This window comes from Montipora foliosa, chromosome 6, assembly GCF_036669935.1.
Source record: "Montipora foliosa isolate CH-2021 chromosome 6, ASM3666993v2, whole genome shotgun sequence".
Classification (NCBI taxonomy): Eukaryota; Metazoa; Cnidaria; class Anthozoa; order Scleractinia; family Acroporidae; genus Montipora; species Montipora foliosa.
Genome location: NC_090874.1, coordinates 23,850,394 through 23,865,393, shown reverse-complemented (window position 1 = coordinate 23,865,393; position 15,000 = coordinate 23,850,394). Strand labels below are relative to the sequence as shown.

The 15,000-nt window shown below is 38.7% G+C and overlaps 1 protein-coding gene across 2 annotated transcripts in view; it reads left to right on the top strand.

Annotated features, from left to right (window-relative positions):
* The window catches only part of LOC138007014 (serine/threonine-protein phosphatase 2A 55 kDa regulatory subunit B beta isoform-like), a 21,749-nt gene that overhangs the window by 5,903 nt on the left and 846 nt on the right, over positions 1 to 15,000 (top strand). Inside the window, exons 1-8 of one of the 2 annotated variants that reach the window (XM_068853682.1) lie at positions 775 to 972; positions 1,072 to 1,140; positions 1,289 to 1,386; positions 1,479 to 1,641; positions 6,814 to 7,104; positions 7,747 to 7,911; positions 11,084 to 11,345; positions 14,326 to 15,000. The exon at positions 14,326 to 15,000 is cut by the window's right edge and continues 846 nt beyond it. In XM_068853682.1, coding sequence (XP_068709783.1) covers positions 966 to 972; positions 1,072 to 1,140; positions 1,289 to 1,386; positions 1,479 to 1,641; positions 6,814 to 7,104; positions 7,747 to 7,911; positions 11,084 to 11,345; positions 14,326 to 14,605 — 1,335 coding nt within the window. In that variant the 5' untranslated portion in view covers positions 775 to 965 and the 3' untranslated portion in view covers positions 14,606 to 15,000. Of the gene's footprint in view, positions 1 to 774; positions 973 to 1,071; positions 1,141 to 1,288; positions 1,387 to 1,478; positions 1,642 to 6,813; positions 7,105 to 7,746; positions 7,912 to 11,083; positions 11,346 to 14,325 lie in introns of those variants that run through there. The other variant, XM_068853681.1, reaches the window with a different exon arrangement.

Genomic DNA, 15,000 nt, shown 5'->3' with positions numbered 1-15,000 from the left:
AATGTTAAAAATATAAACCTTCGCGGTAGCACTTATCAGTGACAAAGTTTGAGCTTCCAGACAAAAACTGCATAATATGGCAGAAATGGAAGTACAAGTGCTTAAAAGTCACCTTAAGATGCGACTTCATGGCCGTGGCTAGGCTCGATTTCCGCCGCTCTCTCGTGAAAAGGGTTTGGGAGAGGAGCACGGACTTCGTTTTCTCGATCGTACTGTAAGTTGCGGATACTCGTTTTTCCCGTTGATCTCTGTTAGAAAGAGGTATTATTATATGACTTGCTCCGTGAGCTGGTAAGATGAACCAAATTGCGCGCTGTGATTGGTTACTCGATCGGGCAAGATGGAGCTATCTTGCCCGCTCGGGATTTCTCGCTTGGTCCCGCAAGATCAAAGATCATTTTTTGGTGTTCTAAGTCATATAATAAATCCTTTATTGACTAAGCTTGTTCGGTCAAGATGGCTGGATATTGGCCTCGTTCTTTTTTTGCTTGTTTATGGACGTCGACTTCGTCTCGGTCCATAAACACGCAAAAAAAGAACTTGGCCAATATCCAGCCATCTTGACCTCACGCTTGGTCAATAACCCATATCTATTTCTTTGTGTTGTGTATTTTACACTTATGGGATCTGTTATGAAGGAAAATGTATTTAGTCCTTATCGCGGCGTAATCTATTCACCGTGATCAATAATTTTTTCGTACACTGTCTATTTTCGAGATTGGCGCCAATGTAGTGTTTCCTATATTTGGAAACTGCTGCCAAATTTGGAGGTATTCGTATTGTCCCTATTCTGACGTCACTTTTGCACCGAGTCATCCATGTTGGATTCTTGTCGGTAACACGACCGTGAATGTGAAATCCATGGCCATCTTGGCTTTGAAAATTAGTTTTTCGTCTAGATAGTAATATATCTGCTCCTAGGATATCTATGTATGGTGTTTTGATTAAATTTTGCCGTTGATGCGATGGCAAGTAAGTGTGAAGTTACAATCAAGTTCTTCTCTGCCCTATACTTTTATCTAGTATTGTACTATTTGTACAATTTCCAATAGCGACATTTCATATTTACAGAAGATGGAGGAGAAGTGCAATGGTGCTTTTCACAGGTGAAAGGGACTTTAGATGAGGAACTCACTGAAGGTAAAAACTTACTCCAAGTCCGTCGATCGATCGAAGGTTTTTAATTATGAGGGAAGATTGGATTAAAAATTATCCAGATTTTGTGCATGTTCCTCTTGAACTGGCGTGCAGCAACAGCTCTTCACATCGACCTGTGGTTATTTTTCAGCCGACATCGTTTCTACCGTGGAATTCAATCATGATGGGGAACTACTTGCTACCGGAGATAAGGGAGGAAGAATTGTGATCTTTCAGAAGGAAGACGCGGTGAGTTTGGAATCATTGACCGTTGATGATCAGCTATTGATCGATTTTGACCCTTGCTATGTTAATGTGACCGATTTATTTTTCCCTGACAGCCGAAAGGATCACAACATTATGGCGAATACAACGTTTACAGTACTTTCCAAAGTCACGAACCAGAGTTCGATTATCTTAAAAGTCTGGAAATCGAGGAAAAAATTAACAAGATCAAGTGGTTAAAACGTCGAAATGCATCGCACTTTTTGCTGTCAACGAACGGTAAGACTCGCCTAATTAAGTTTTATATATCTTTTAATTTTATTAAGAAAGTGTTAGCCCAAAATACTATTTCCGGTATGAAAGCGTGAGGTGATTTCAAGCAGTTTCCATCTGTTTTTTGTTTTTTTTTTGACACTCTCCCCCCGCTCCCCCATGTTACATGGAAATTGTAAAATATTCAGTAGCTGTCACGGTTTCTAAGGGACCAATTACATGGTGAGTTTCAGCCGGAGCTGAAATTTCGCTCTGCCCGCTGGTCTGAAATTTTGTTGCAATAGGCAATATTTCACGATGGCGTCATTTGACTACAACTACCACAATTCAGTTTGTTTTTCTTTTCATATTTAAATTTTGTATTCCCAGTGGGGTAAAAATAACAATAGCTCTAATTAACATGAGACAAGCGAAACCTGAAGGATTCTGGTACTTGTAGTCAAATGGGGTCATCATGCAAATGTCCTATTACATGATGAATTTCAGCCCGGCTCAAAATGAAAATTTGCTTGAGAAAATTTACTGAGATGTGAAAACACAATTGAGGCGCATGCTCACGTTCTTTTTTCAGCTCAGGTTGAAGAATTTATTTCGATTGCATGGACTTTTTGCGGATTTTTCAGCCCGTTTGCCTGGACTGAAAATCCTAGCCTGATTCTGAAACTGGGCTTTAATGCAGCCCAGGCTGAAACCTTCTCCATGTAATCACCACTTTCATTTCAAGAAGATTTCTTTCAGAACCTGGGCTGAGATCTCAGCCTGGTTAACCGGCCATGTTAGTATACAGAACAATAGCGAAAAAGTCTTTTGGGAATTTGACTCTATTATTTAATATGCAAAACGTGTTCGTTATTTTGCTAGTGTTTTGTATACCAACATGGCCGTCTCATCATGTGAGTGAAAACACTCACATGTGCCATATGCCTTTTTGTGCCTGTTTGATCAATAAGTCCATCTGGTTGTTGGAGTAAAGTGGTTTTGTGTTTGCTTTCCAGCAAAGTTCTTTTTTTGGTGGTGCTTTGTTTAGTCAGCAACTCCATGAAAAAAAATATATATACAATGTATTGTGTAGCTAAAAAAAATTGCAGATTGGCTATATTTTGTGGGTTGTGGGAACACTTTTTGGGGTTCGAGAAGACTGAAATTTCTGCTGGGAACTACGTTTTGGGATTCTCCGTTCAAACAACAGACTAAGCAGGGATGGCACTAGGATTTTTCAATCTGGGTCCTGGGACCCGCATTTTCGGCCAAATTGGGGTCCCAAGCATTTTTTGGGGGTCCCAAAATCTTGGTGACCCTCTGCGAGAAAAAGAGTATGTTTTAAATTACGAGAAAAAGAGAGTAACCAACTTGGAATTAATATTGACGCATGTGCATAGGACCGGCCGACAAAGGCTTTTTCTAGAGCCGTTACATTCATTCCAAGACAAGAACTCTGTTAATGAAAGAGCACCCTTTCCAAGGGTTTCCGCATCACTGGTTTCCTCCCTTAGGAGCAACGAACAGTGACGTCTTTTGCTATATATTTGCATTCAGTGACTTGCAGAGTACATTCCTCTGAAGAAGACCGCAGAAGGCAGTCGAAAATTTAGTTTTAACCTTTTTAGATGTTTTAAACCCCATTTCTTAGAACTTGAATTATGATCACAGATCGCTCCAACAGTTTTACAAACAACAGAATATACTGACAAATCAAAGCAAGTTGTGTGAGTTATTTAAGTCAGTGCCTTGCGTCCTGGCACGCATTAAAATTTCGATGATGCATTTTTTGGATTTTATTTGCGTAAAAATGCACGATTTCTGCGTTAATGCGATCCCTGCTAAGTTTGTCAACTTTTATTGTACAGTATGTTAAGTCACAGTTCACTCTACTTACATACTGCATAAGAGACATGCAGTATCAGGGCTTCAAGTAAGAGCCGGTCAACGGACAATGTCCATTCAAAAAGAGGTTTTGTCTGGTCAACTCCTTGGATGGCTGAACATTTTGTCGGGTCGTTTACTCTTCAAAGGAAAATTTAATTTGAAACCAGTAGTTCTCAATTAGGTTATACAATATTCACGTTCATGAAACAAAGAAAAGAAAAGAACTGAATGAAAGCAAAAGAAAGATACAAACAGACCACCTTTGACTACAGTAAAATTTCAAGTAGTTGCAAGTTTCCGGCATAGCGTGGCTATTGGTGTCTATGCTAATAATTCTTATAGTCCGCATGGAATTTGACGCAAACTAATGTTGCAAACTAATGCGAGAAGCAAAAGAAATGCCTCTTAAAAGTGTCAGTACAAAGGTTCGGGCTACTCTCTAATAAAATTTCAAAGGCATATCTTAGGCCGTCATGAAGGTGAGACTCTGCTTGATCGTAACCTTCAGCTTAATTACTTTAGAACACTTTTAAATTATATCATAGAAGCGATAGGCCGCGATAGTGGGAAGCACAAGTGTAATAATTTATTACAAGTACTTTTTCAATTTTACTAAGCATTGTGGCTGTGCTGTGTGTTCCATGCCTTCTGCACTGATTGTCAGGCTGCTTCTACAATAAAAGCTCACTAAATGTACTTGCTTGATATTTAAGCATCACGCTTAGGGGAGAGAAGCATTTTTTAAGAGTTGTGTATTTTGTAATAAATATTTGTCCAGACAAAATCGGGTTCTTGTCCGAGCAAAAACAGATTTGACTGGACATCTTGACCGGCGCCAGCAGGGAAATTATTTCAAGCCCTTGGTATCATTGTAATGAATAGAAACTGATTAACAAAACACTGTTTCATTTAATACGGTTTACCTGTTTACAGATTTAATACCTACATGAATGTTTGCAAATGGTGTATTCCTTCAGATGACCTGTTTGTGCCAATATAATGTACTGAGTTGCCGTACACTTGACATTTTCTGTTCTTTACATATTGTTTTGGAAAATAATGTTAATGTTCTTGTTTATTAGTCCAGTGTATATTGCCCAAGTGGCACAAGTATTTGACTGAGGGGAGTTAATTTTTGCTGCATTTTACATGTATTTTGCAGGTTTTTTAATTCTGTGGGAACTAATTTTCGCGGATCAGGGTCAATCCGCAAGAATTAGAACCTGCAAAATTTTAGTGCTACACAGTTTGAGGTATAGATGGTTTCACAGTGACGTCATCAAATCCTAAAATCAAAACCGTTGTGGTCTTCCGGATTTTGATCTATATGAGGTTGAAGATGACCTAGAAATAAATCTTTTTACAAGTTACCAGTTCTGTGATGTTTTTGGTTTTGAAAATACAGTATTTGAATTTTCATATTGTCACTTCAAGGCTGTGCTCTAAGGAAAATTTCGGGGAGCCCTTCGGGCTCCCAAGCATTTCAGCTGGGGTGCCCAGCCCTCCAAGTTGGTCGCCCGAATTAATTAATTATTTATTTAATTAATTATCTGAGATCAGCAACGCAGGAAGATCGTCATCCATCTTTCTCTCAACAAAACATTGCTGCTACTGCTCTGGTGATCGTCAAACTCGCTAGTGCAAGAAAATCCCGCAAACCCGTCAAATTTTTCACGCCACACTTGAGAAAGACGAGAAAAGTGGCAATGCCACCAATGTTTTCAAGTTTAAAAGTGAAAAAGTAAAGATTGCGGCAGTTTTATGTAAAAACGTTTGGGTCTAATACAGGTAAACGTTTTTACTGGTTAGTTGGGTTAAAAATGAATTTTCAAAACGTGAATCAATGCCGCTTGATTCACGTGGAGCTTTTGTGAAAACTGCCGAGAAACAAAAACCACCGCGACCCAAAAGGTATCAGTTTTTTTTTGAGCAAGTCATCTTGATTGGACGAAAATCATTGCTACAGGACAGAACTTAAGTATTTTTTCTTACATTATCAGTAAAATGTTTTAATAGTGGAATGAGCTTTTTGTGGATTCGGTCGAAGCGCCAGTCACAGCGTTACTTGTTTAGGGCACGCAATGGTTTGTCACGAACTAAAGACAACGCGGGATTGCTCTGTTTCTAAAACAACAACAAATGACATGATATCTTTCCTTTTTTCTTATTTCGTTATTTCATATACTAGGGAAAAACAACCATAACCTAAATGTATTTTAGCCAAGCAGGCGCAAAAACTGCGATTCCCGGGTTCATACAAAAGTAAATTACACCGCTTCGCCGGCCGCGCTTTACCGCTGTCAGAGCAGAAGTAACAACTCTTTTTTTAAAGTATAACCAAGAAATGCCAAACTCCACGTTCCAAATTTAATGCTATTTTTTTTGAGAACGAATTGAAATTCGTGCGGCCGCCAGCCGTCACGTGCAAAGTCACAGATTATGTTACATGTGAAATCATGTGGAACGGCCTTTAAACCGACTGTTTCGTACGAAGAAAAAACATTTTCTGAGAGGTTTCGTAAACTATAACCACCAACATATTAAAATTTTTAGCCGCCTAATCTGCTAGAAATACAATAAGCCAGAGTGCCCGGCCGGGCGACCGGGTAGTTTTTCTCACTCGCCCGAAACCAAATGTTAGTCGCCTCAGGCGACCGGGCGCCGTTAGAGCACAGCCTTGTCACTTGTACAATGCCAGATACTGAAATATGTTGTAATTGAAAAAAAATGTCTCTTGTTATGATTCTCTGCAGTTTAAATGTTTCAAGTATATTGGGTGATGTGTTTATACTTATTTGTACTGTCTCTGAAGTGAAAAGTAAGCACTTTCACGGCAACATGAACTCCAGATGGTCTTGTTGATTTCTGCCAGCCATTTTGGTGTACAATGGCCGTACACCAACATGGCGGCTCCATACAAAATTCTATAAAATTGCGTGAAACACTTTGACAAGTAACTCAGAAACTTATGTCTTGTACAGACCTGAAAATTGGAGAGGTAATTTATCAACTTGTGTCCTACAACATTCCAAGTTCTTGGGTTTTTTCATTGAACGGTTTTGAATTTATTTTTTTGTAGTGTGATAGAGAAAACAATCTATATTTGTGCTGTTTTAACCCTTTAACACCCAAACCGGCTTAAACTGGCCAGACTTGGTTAATCCCTTGGAGTTATCCCTTGGTTAATCGTCAATGGTTAATCCCTGGGAGTCAATGGGTTAATCATTCACTGAAAAACTGTCTCCATTAATGTTATTGTAGAAAATGTCTATCAAAACAATACACCCTTCACTTAATTATTTTTTATTGCAGACAAAACTGTCAAGTTATGGAAAATTTCTGAACGCTGCTATGCTCCTAGCAACTTTAATTTAAGGGATGACCAGGGAGTTCCACGAAATCCAGAAGATGTAACGTCACTTCGTGTCCCTGTATTTAAGCCCTCTGACTTGGTTGTGGAGGCAAGTCCAAGAAGAGTATATGCAAATGCCCACACATACCACATTAATTCAATATCTTTAAATAGCGATGATGAAACCTATTTATCTGCAGATGACTTACGGGTAAACCTGTGGCATCTTGGAATAAATGATCAGAGTTACAGTATCCTTTTTGTGTGGATTTGTTTTATCTCATTATAAAGTACATATATAGTAGGGATGTTCCTTGTTGCCATAATGTGTCACCAGAAGTTAGCAATTTTCAAGTCAAAAAGTAAGGTACAATCTACTTTGGCATTTTTATGATTGAGGTTTTTCCTGCAGTTAAACTGCTCTTCTTTGGAGCTTCATGGATAAGCTTAACCTTAATGTAGTATAAAAGAAACTGTCTTCATGCACCATGATGTCTTTAGAGAGAGTGTGCACAAGGCCACACAAGAATGTATTGGTGACTAGGTAAAATGGTCTCACTGTTAAATAAATAATAAATGAGTATTTTTTTGCAGACTACAAAATTAGGGAGGCTACCAATCACATTAGGGAAGAACAAATGAAATGCCAGATTTGTTTCTTTAAATGAGTGGGGAAACCAGATTATCTTAAGAGAAAACCCTGGGCCGAGCAGAGTAGAGTACCGCACTGGCTCAAAGCCAAAGATGGGGCACATTATTTGAAGATGTCCCCTCTCACTATGGCAGCAGCCATTCTCCTGCATGTGTTGTCTTTTGACCCAGTCACACCATTTCTCAGGAGCTGTTGGAATCAGGATATTGATTTAGGTTGTAAACCTTAATGGTTTGATTAGATATTGTTGATATTAAACCGGCAAATATGGAAGAACTCACAGAAGTAATTACTGCAGCTGAGTTTCATCCTATAGAATGCAGTACTTTTGCATACAGCAGTAGTAAAGGAACTGTCAGGCTCTGTGATATGAGACAGTCTGCCTTGTGTGACAGACACACTAAAAGTAAGTCTTAACTCCAGTGCATAACTTATGACCTGGACTGAGTTGCTGAATGCCTGGCATGAACCAAGGGTCAAATCCTTCTGGTTAGCAGGTATTTTAATATCTCACAGCTCACCAAGGCTTCAGCAACTCGGGCCTTGTCAACTAGTTTATTACAATTCAATAATTATTGTTAAAAACAAAATTGCAAATGACACTTGAATGAATATTTTAAAGATGTTTAAACATTTCTAGCTCTTGCACTTTAAAAGACCAATCCTAAATCAGACACTGAATCAAATCAAAGGGCTCTGTGAGCCAAGTTGCAAATGTGGAACAGTGTAAAAATTAGCAATGGCTAAGAATTACCGGTAGGTGAAATTTTCACGGGTGTTGCGAAAACTAAGACCCCTTGTAAACAGTGGAAATTACGGGAAAGAAACCCAGGAAAACTTACTACTAGTCAGACATTTGGGTGCTGGATGTTGGCTGTACTTGGTTTAACGGACTGCTGTAGATGGTCAATCGTTATTATAATGTCTGATAGGGAAATCAAATAGTTTTACATGTAGGACGTAAGTGATTTTCTGTTAGTTTCCAGGTGTTTTTTTTTTTTTCAGCCTTTAAGTCCCTGTGACGCTTATTTTTTTCACCATTTGTTTAACATTTCGTTTAAATATTTTTGGTGTACATCAAAAGTTTTTCCCTCATCGTGTATCCACATGTTTTAGTGGGGCTTTGATTTTTGGCCATTCTGAATCGTCCAACATTTCTATAAAGCTCTAGATTTTCATCAAGATTTCTATTCTTACACTTTTGCACTTTTCTTTCTGGAGAGATGTGATCAAGTTACTTCTTTGACATCATTAGTTACCAGGGCCCAACTGGCTCGGCCAAAATTTCTTGGGTTTACATAAGGTAATTAAAATTGCCTGATTTCATACCATGGGAGCCTGGCACTAGCTATCAGTTTTGCCGGATGGAAGTGAAAAAAGTTGGCGGAAATGTGAATGAAGACTCGCCCAAAATGGTTTTTGCAGCATTAAAAAAAATTCATAAATGATGATTGTCTTGAATCACTCAACACAAACAACTTGGGAGAACTTTGTAACAGTCTTAAAGCTTCCAGGACTAAAAGTGAATTGTTACAAAAATTATGACCATTTAAAGATGACCCAGCTTTGCTCGACAATCTCTGTCAAGAAGAGCTTTAAGGTGACAGCCCTTTCGAGATGGAGATCCCACTACCAACAGCTGGATGGAAATGCAATACTTCCCTCTTTCCCAAGATTTCAAAAGAGGGTATCTGGAGGTATCCGTCTAATAGACGATAGGGAATGATAGGACAATTTCATAAAGCTCATTGAATGTTTTCTTCAAGACGAGTAAAAACAATCAAGGTTTTCAAAGATGGTAGTCACTCTGTCAGTTATTTATCAAGTCAAGCATATTAAAAAGTTTTTCTGAAGTTATACAAACTGCTACTGTCTTGTTCATAGACAATATTCCTAAGAAAGGTTTTTGCGAAGTAGAATGTGCTGTCAGAAAGTGTGGTCTCTGTTGTCATGTTGTTATACTTTTACAGTTGAAACACTTCACAACACATAAAAGGCTGTTTTTGTCTTTAGCCTGTACACAGAGGCCGCTTAAAAATGGCATCGACCAAATTTAAAGAAAAGGAAACGGGCAAAAGCTAACTTGAAGGCTGCTGCTCATATCAGACTCAAATATTTTAGAAATACAAAATCAACAAGACATGTGAATGAAGGAAAAAAGTTGTAGCTAGAGATGTAAGTGATGAAAACAGTGACTGGCTGAAACGAGATATTTCATCCATGAGCTCACAAGTAGTAGATGGCCTGTCTAAATGCAGAATCAATTTATCAAATAATTTTCGTAAAACTTTAGAGCAGAGAACAAAACGAACATGACTATACAAAAGTAAATCCTCCAGCTAACCTACTGTAGAACGAAACTCCAAAACACCTTCTGAGGGTGAAGATAAATGGCACTCCTCATTGATAGCCAATCATTTTAACAACTTCAACCAAGAGAATTGCACAGTGGGACAGCCTACTTCAGAATGTCAAGAGCAACAACAACAACAACCACCAACAAGAGCAACTATTTTGTGCAGATAAAACTCAAGAGTTGTTAAGATGAGTCAGACTAACCACAATGATCTACAATTGGAAGATACATTGATATTCAACAAAGCACTTCTGATTTCCATGGCTTAACCTGAGGACTGGTAATAACAGCAAGTAAGGCTGCCATCATCCCTGGGTTTTCAGGGAAACAAAGAGTTTAATTCATCATGGTTTTATATAATTTCTAAACAACGTTGATGAAAGTAATGTAAATGTAAACCATGCAAAGCAACACAGAAATTTTAAAAGAGGAAACTACTACATGTATGAAAAAAAGCTTAAGAGGACTTTCAGAAACTGTCTGGTAAGTCAGTTTGTTCTAAACTGTTAATAGTAATACAATGTTCTGAAATTGACCAGCATATCATGCATTTAATAATCAAAGATGAATCATGTATGTTTATAAGTACAAAAGTTAATGTAAGAACCGTTTTTGTTCCCGGGATGGTTTTATGGAGTCCTTTTTTTCCAGATTAGGAGCATATTCTTTCTTGCAAATTGTGTCTGGCAAATGACAGGCTGAAATGATTCTTGTTCTCTCGTTTTCCCGAGCTCCAGTGACCGCTGCATATAACCTGTTTTCTCCAGTTGATATTTTCGTTTATAAGAACTTTTCTATATCCTTTTTGAAGCTCAGGACCGCTGGGCAAAGTGTAGTACGTTATTCCTTTAGTTCTGTAGTTATTCGTACACAAAGAACTGCCACAGTTCCAATGCCAAGTTTTCGTACAGTCGGTATCTACAAACTGAAGTGCACTTCCGTCCGGCAAAACGGATAACTAATGCCAAGCTTCCACGGTATGAAATCAGGCAATGCCCACTAATAGGCATGGGTACGCTATTATTGTTTTGATGTGCTACACTCCAGACACAAAAAGATTGATATTTAAACGAAGAGTTAAAAAATGGGGAAAAAATAAGGGTTATAGGGACTTTAAAGTGCGATCTATAATCTTTCCGCATCAAAATTGAACGATGGCGTGTAATGGTTGGAATGATTACACTTATATGTTCTTGTTCTTGCCCTTGTCATTCATTTGCAGTGTTTGAAGAACCAGAAGATCCTGGTGCCAGATCATTCTTTTCAGAAATTATTTCTTCAATATCAGATGTGAGGTTTAGTCATTCTGGTCGTTACATGCTGACACGAGACTACTTAACGGTGAAGGTCTGGGATTTAAACTGGGAAAACAAACCAATTGAAATTTACAATGTTCATGACTACCTTAGAAGCAAGTTGTGCTCTCTCTATGAAAATGACTGCATCTTTGACAAGTTTGAATGTGTGTGGAATGGAAATGATGAGTAAGTCAACAATCTGTATTAATCATTCTTAGAAATAAGTCTTTTACCTTTGAAAGGGAGAATAGCGCTTTGCACTAATGACGTCATGAAATTATAGACCCCCAAGTGACTCAGACAAACAAAGTTCAGTCTGTAAGAGTCACAAAAGAAATGAGGCATAATATTCGCTTCAATCTTTTCGGTGTTAAGCGACGTCGACCGTTTTCTTGGCTCAATTCTCGAGAGAGAACTAGAACAATAGACAATTGAGCAGAACGGTGTTTAAAGTGTAGGAGGTTGAAATTGACGGGCAAACTTGACGACCTTTTTAAACGAGTGAGGGGCTGTATAAGGTCGTGTAAACAGTAAAAGTGACCACGCGCTTGATCCGAGCATCGATAATGGCCCTTGGTTTGTAGCGAAAATACAAAAAAAGATGCGATGTTCGAAGGAAATGGTTCTGTTCCCTATTCTACTGCGTCGGCAGGTTGGCATGTTGGAAAAGACGGTTGATGGGCCTCATTATTACGCTACTTCTGCTATTCGCAAACGGTTGTCAGTTTTGCTCTGACTAAGATATCTTTCGTAGGTTTTTCTTTGCCATATTCTACGTAGTATGGGGGGCGTGTTAAATATCTCTCTTAGATGTGGGTAATTTACTATCAGGTGCCATTTCCTCGAGAGCCGAGTGGTATTTTGTGACAAAAGTCAGAATTGTGTTACATGTGCGTTTTCATCTCTTCATGCATGACCTCTTTTTGTTTGAGAATCTCAGTTCAGAGAGATGCCTTTTAACACTGGTCTCTGAGTATCCTCTATTTTTTAGGCGTATTTCAAAGTCTCGTGCGTTTTTCAAAACTAGAATGGGAAAAATTTGTTATTCGAAGAGGTAATGCTTTCCCTTCTATGAACCTTCTTGTTACTCCTGGTGGACATCAGGAACTACTGCTGTGGCACCTTTTGTAGAGCACAAATATATGTTTTTCACAGTTAAGAATTCCTGTCTTCAATCGATTAACCATGGCTTACATTTCTTGATGTCTTACGATGGTTTTGGTAGCGGTATGAGGACTTTCTTTTCTGATTTCGGATATTTATGGTCATTTATCTGGACACTGAGAGTCCGATTTACATCAACAGTGTTTAGTACTAACCATTCTACCTCCCTTTTAGAAACCAACTCCACAGATTTATAAAGTTTTCTTCTTCTTCTTCTTTCCTTTGCTATCGCTTACCTCACTCATACATTTCCTTTCAGTAGATCGAAATGTTTGTCTGAGTATACACGGGGGGCTCATGTGACAGAGCGGTTTTCAATTGAGTGTCGAAAGTAATTAGCGAATTACTTTGGTTTATGATTACGTCACTCAGTGATTGGTTCAAAGTTCTTGCGCCATTTTTTCAACCAATCAGAAGTGAAACCAAAACCAATCGTGGCTCCCGCGTGCACATTTTCCCGCGCTTTGTGTCGGCAACGTTTAATTACTTCGAGTTTTGATTGGTTTGCTGGATTGTCTCCGCCCTTTTTGATTGGCCAAAGTAATTACTTTGGTTTTGGTTTTACGACACTCAATTCAAAATCGCTCTAGTGCAAAGCGCTATTGATCCCCGCACTTATCTGCACAATAAGCCATTTTTTAAATATCAGCATTTAGCTTGATAGTGAGGCAGAGAGGACAAAAACAATAGAAACAAGTTGCAATGAATGTGAAAGATAATTAGCAAGTCATCCACTTTCCTTTGTCTGTGTCCTCTAAACCTCTCTTTCAAGCTGAATTTTAATATATCGAAAGTGGCCTGTTTAATGTCCCTTATAGACACCTGAAAAATTCAGGGGGCTCCACTGAACGGGAGTCGAACCCATGACCTCTGTGACAACGATGCAATGCTTTACCAACCAACTGAGCTACATGTATGAAGCCACACAGTTGGGAGCAGGTATCTGGAAAATTTAAGCGACAGTCTCTTATATACACCTGAAAAATTCAGGTGTCTTCAAAGGGACTCTAACTCGTGACCTCTGCAATGCTGGTGCAATGCTGTACCAGTTTCAGCTATGAAGCCATTCAGTTACCTTTGTAGGACATGTGTCCTCTTGAATCAGCGTTCTAAAGGGACAAACTTGAGCAGACATCAATGAACATAATAAATTCAACTAACAAAACAATGACTTGGTTGTTGGGTACACATGTACATGTATGAGTGTACTGATTATTAGGAGTGGCATTTCACGCTAGGTGCCTCGTGGAGGGATTCTCAAAGAATAGGTAATTTTAATTATCCTGCTTGTCATTTGGCAACAGTCAAGACATTTCATCCTTCTGTTCATTTATTATGCTTCCACCATCTCAGCCAATAAGCCTTCAGTAATTTTGCCCCATGTTAAAAAAAGATAGTATTCTTGGATTTCACATGACGTCACGGCCGCCATGTTGGTGTCCCCAAACAATGAAATGGCGGCCATGTTGGTGTCCCGATCCAATCCTCCGGGAATTGAAAGCTATTATTATGCTAACGTCTTGTTTTGTTTTCGTTGAAAAACATGGCTGTTGTTCACGTGAGTGAAACCCAAGAATTGGAGTATAGTACTGGCCCAGTTGTTTAAAGGGTGGATAATGCTATCCACTGGATAAGTCAATTGGGTTTGCTAGTGTTTATCCGCTTGATAGTGATTTATCCGGTGGATAGCGTTTTCCACCTTTTGAACAACCGAGGCCTGGAGTATGGTCACATGGTCTTCGGTGGAAAAACAAAATTTACAAGAGAAGATCTATTTAAAATTAAGTCAAACAAAGCCTACGAGTCGTTTATCAGCATTGCTCTGTTCATACATTAAGTTGTTGTTGTTGTTTTTTGTGGGTCTTGAGAAATCACCCTTGAACATTTCCTCCTCCACCCAAGCCCTTTACACATGAAACTTAATTGTTTACCTTGCACTTGAGGCTGAAGTGCAGTTACTACAGAAAGTTATCCTAATTCCCTCAACTGATTTGCTTTTCAGGTCTATAATGACTGGTTCCTACAACAATTTTTTTCACATCTTTGATCGAAACAGTAAAACTGATGTTTGCCTTGAGGCATCCCGGGAGTTTACTAAACTACGACAGATCCTTAAGCCACGCCGGGTCGCAGTAACCGGGAAAAGAAAGAAGGATGATATTACTGTAGAATGCTTGGACTTTAGTCATAAGATACTTCACACTGCCTGGCATCCTCAGGAGAACATTATAGCTGTTGCTGCAACTAATAACTTGTACTTGTTCCAGGAGGCTCAAACATAACTCTTAAAAGCGTTCATAGGAAGTGTTTTTTTCAATAATTACAATCCTGACAATTTTGAATTTAGGCTCGATGTCATTACTCAAGGCAGTGCATCGCACACCTCTTAGGTATTTGGTATAATATTTTGAGATGGCTGCATTTTTGTCACAGACTTTTTTTGAAAGAAAAAGTAAAAAGTCCATATCTGCCTTCCCTCACTGTAAAATAATATTTGTTTTTTGATGTAAATGTTCGAAAATTTAGCACCAAACAATGAAAGTGCTAAAACCAATCCAGAGCACGGAAGCTCATTTTGGAGGGCGAGGTGAAGATGCTAAATGTGCCCTTTTAAAGTTAAGTTAATTTAAATTTAACTGCGATCTTTGCTATCATTTGCTGCATCTTTTTGCGAGAT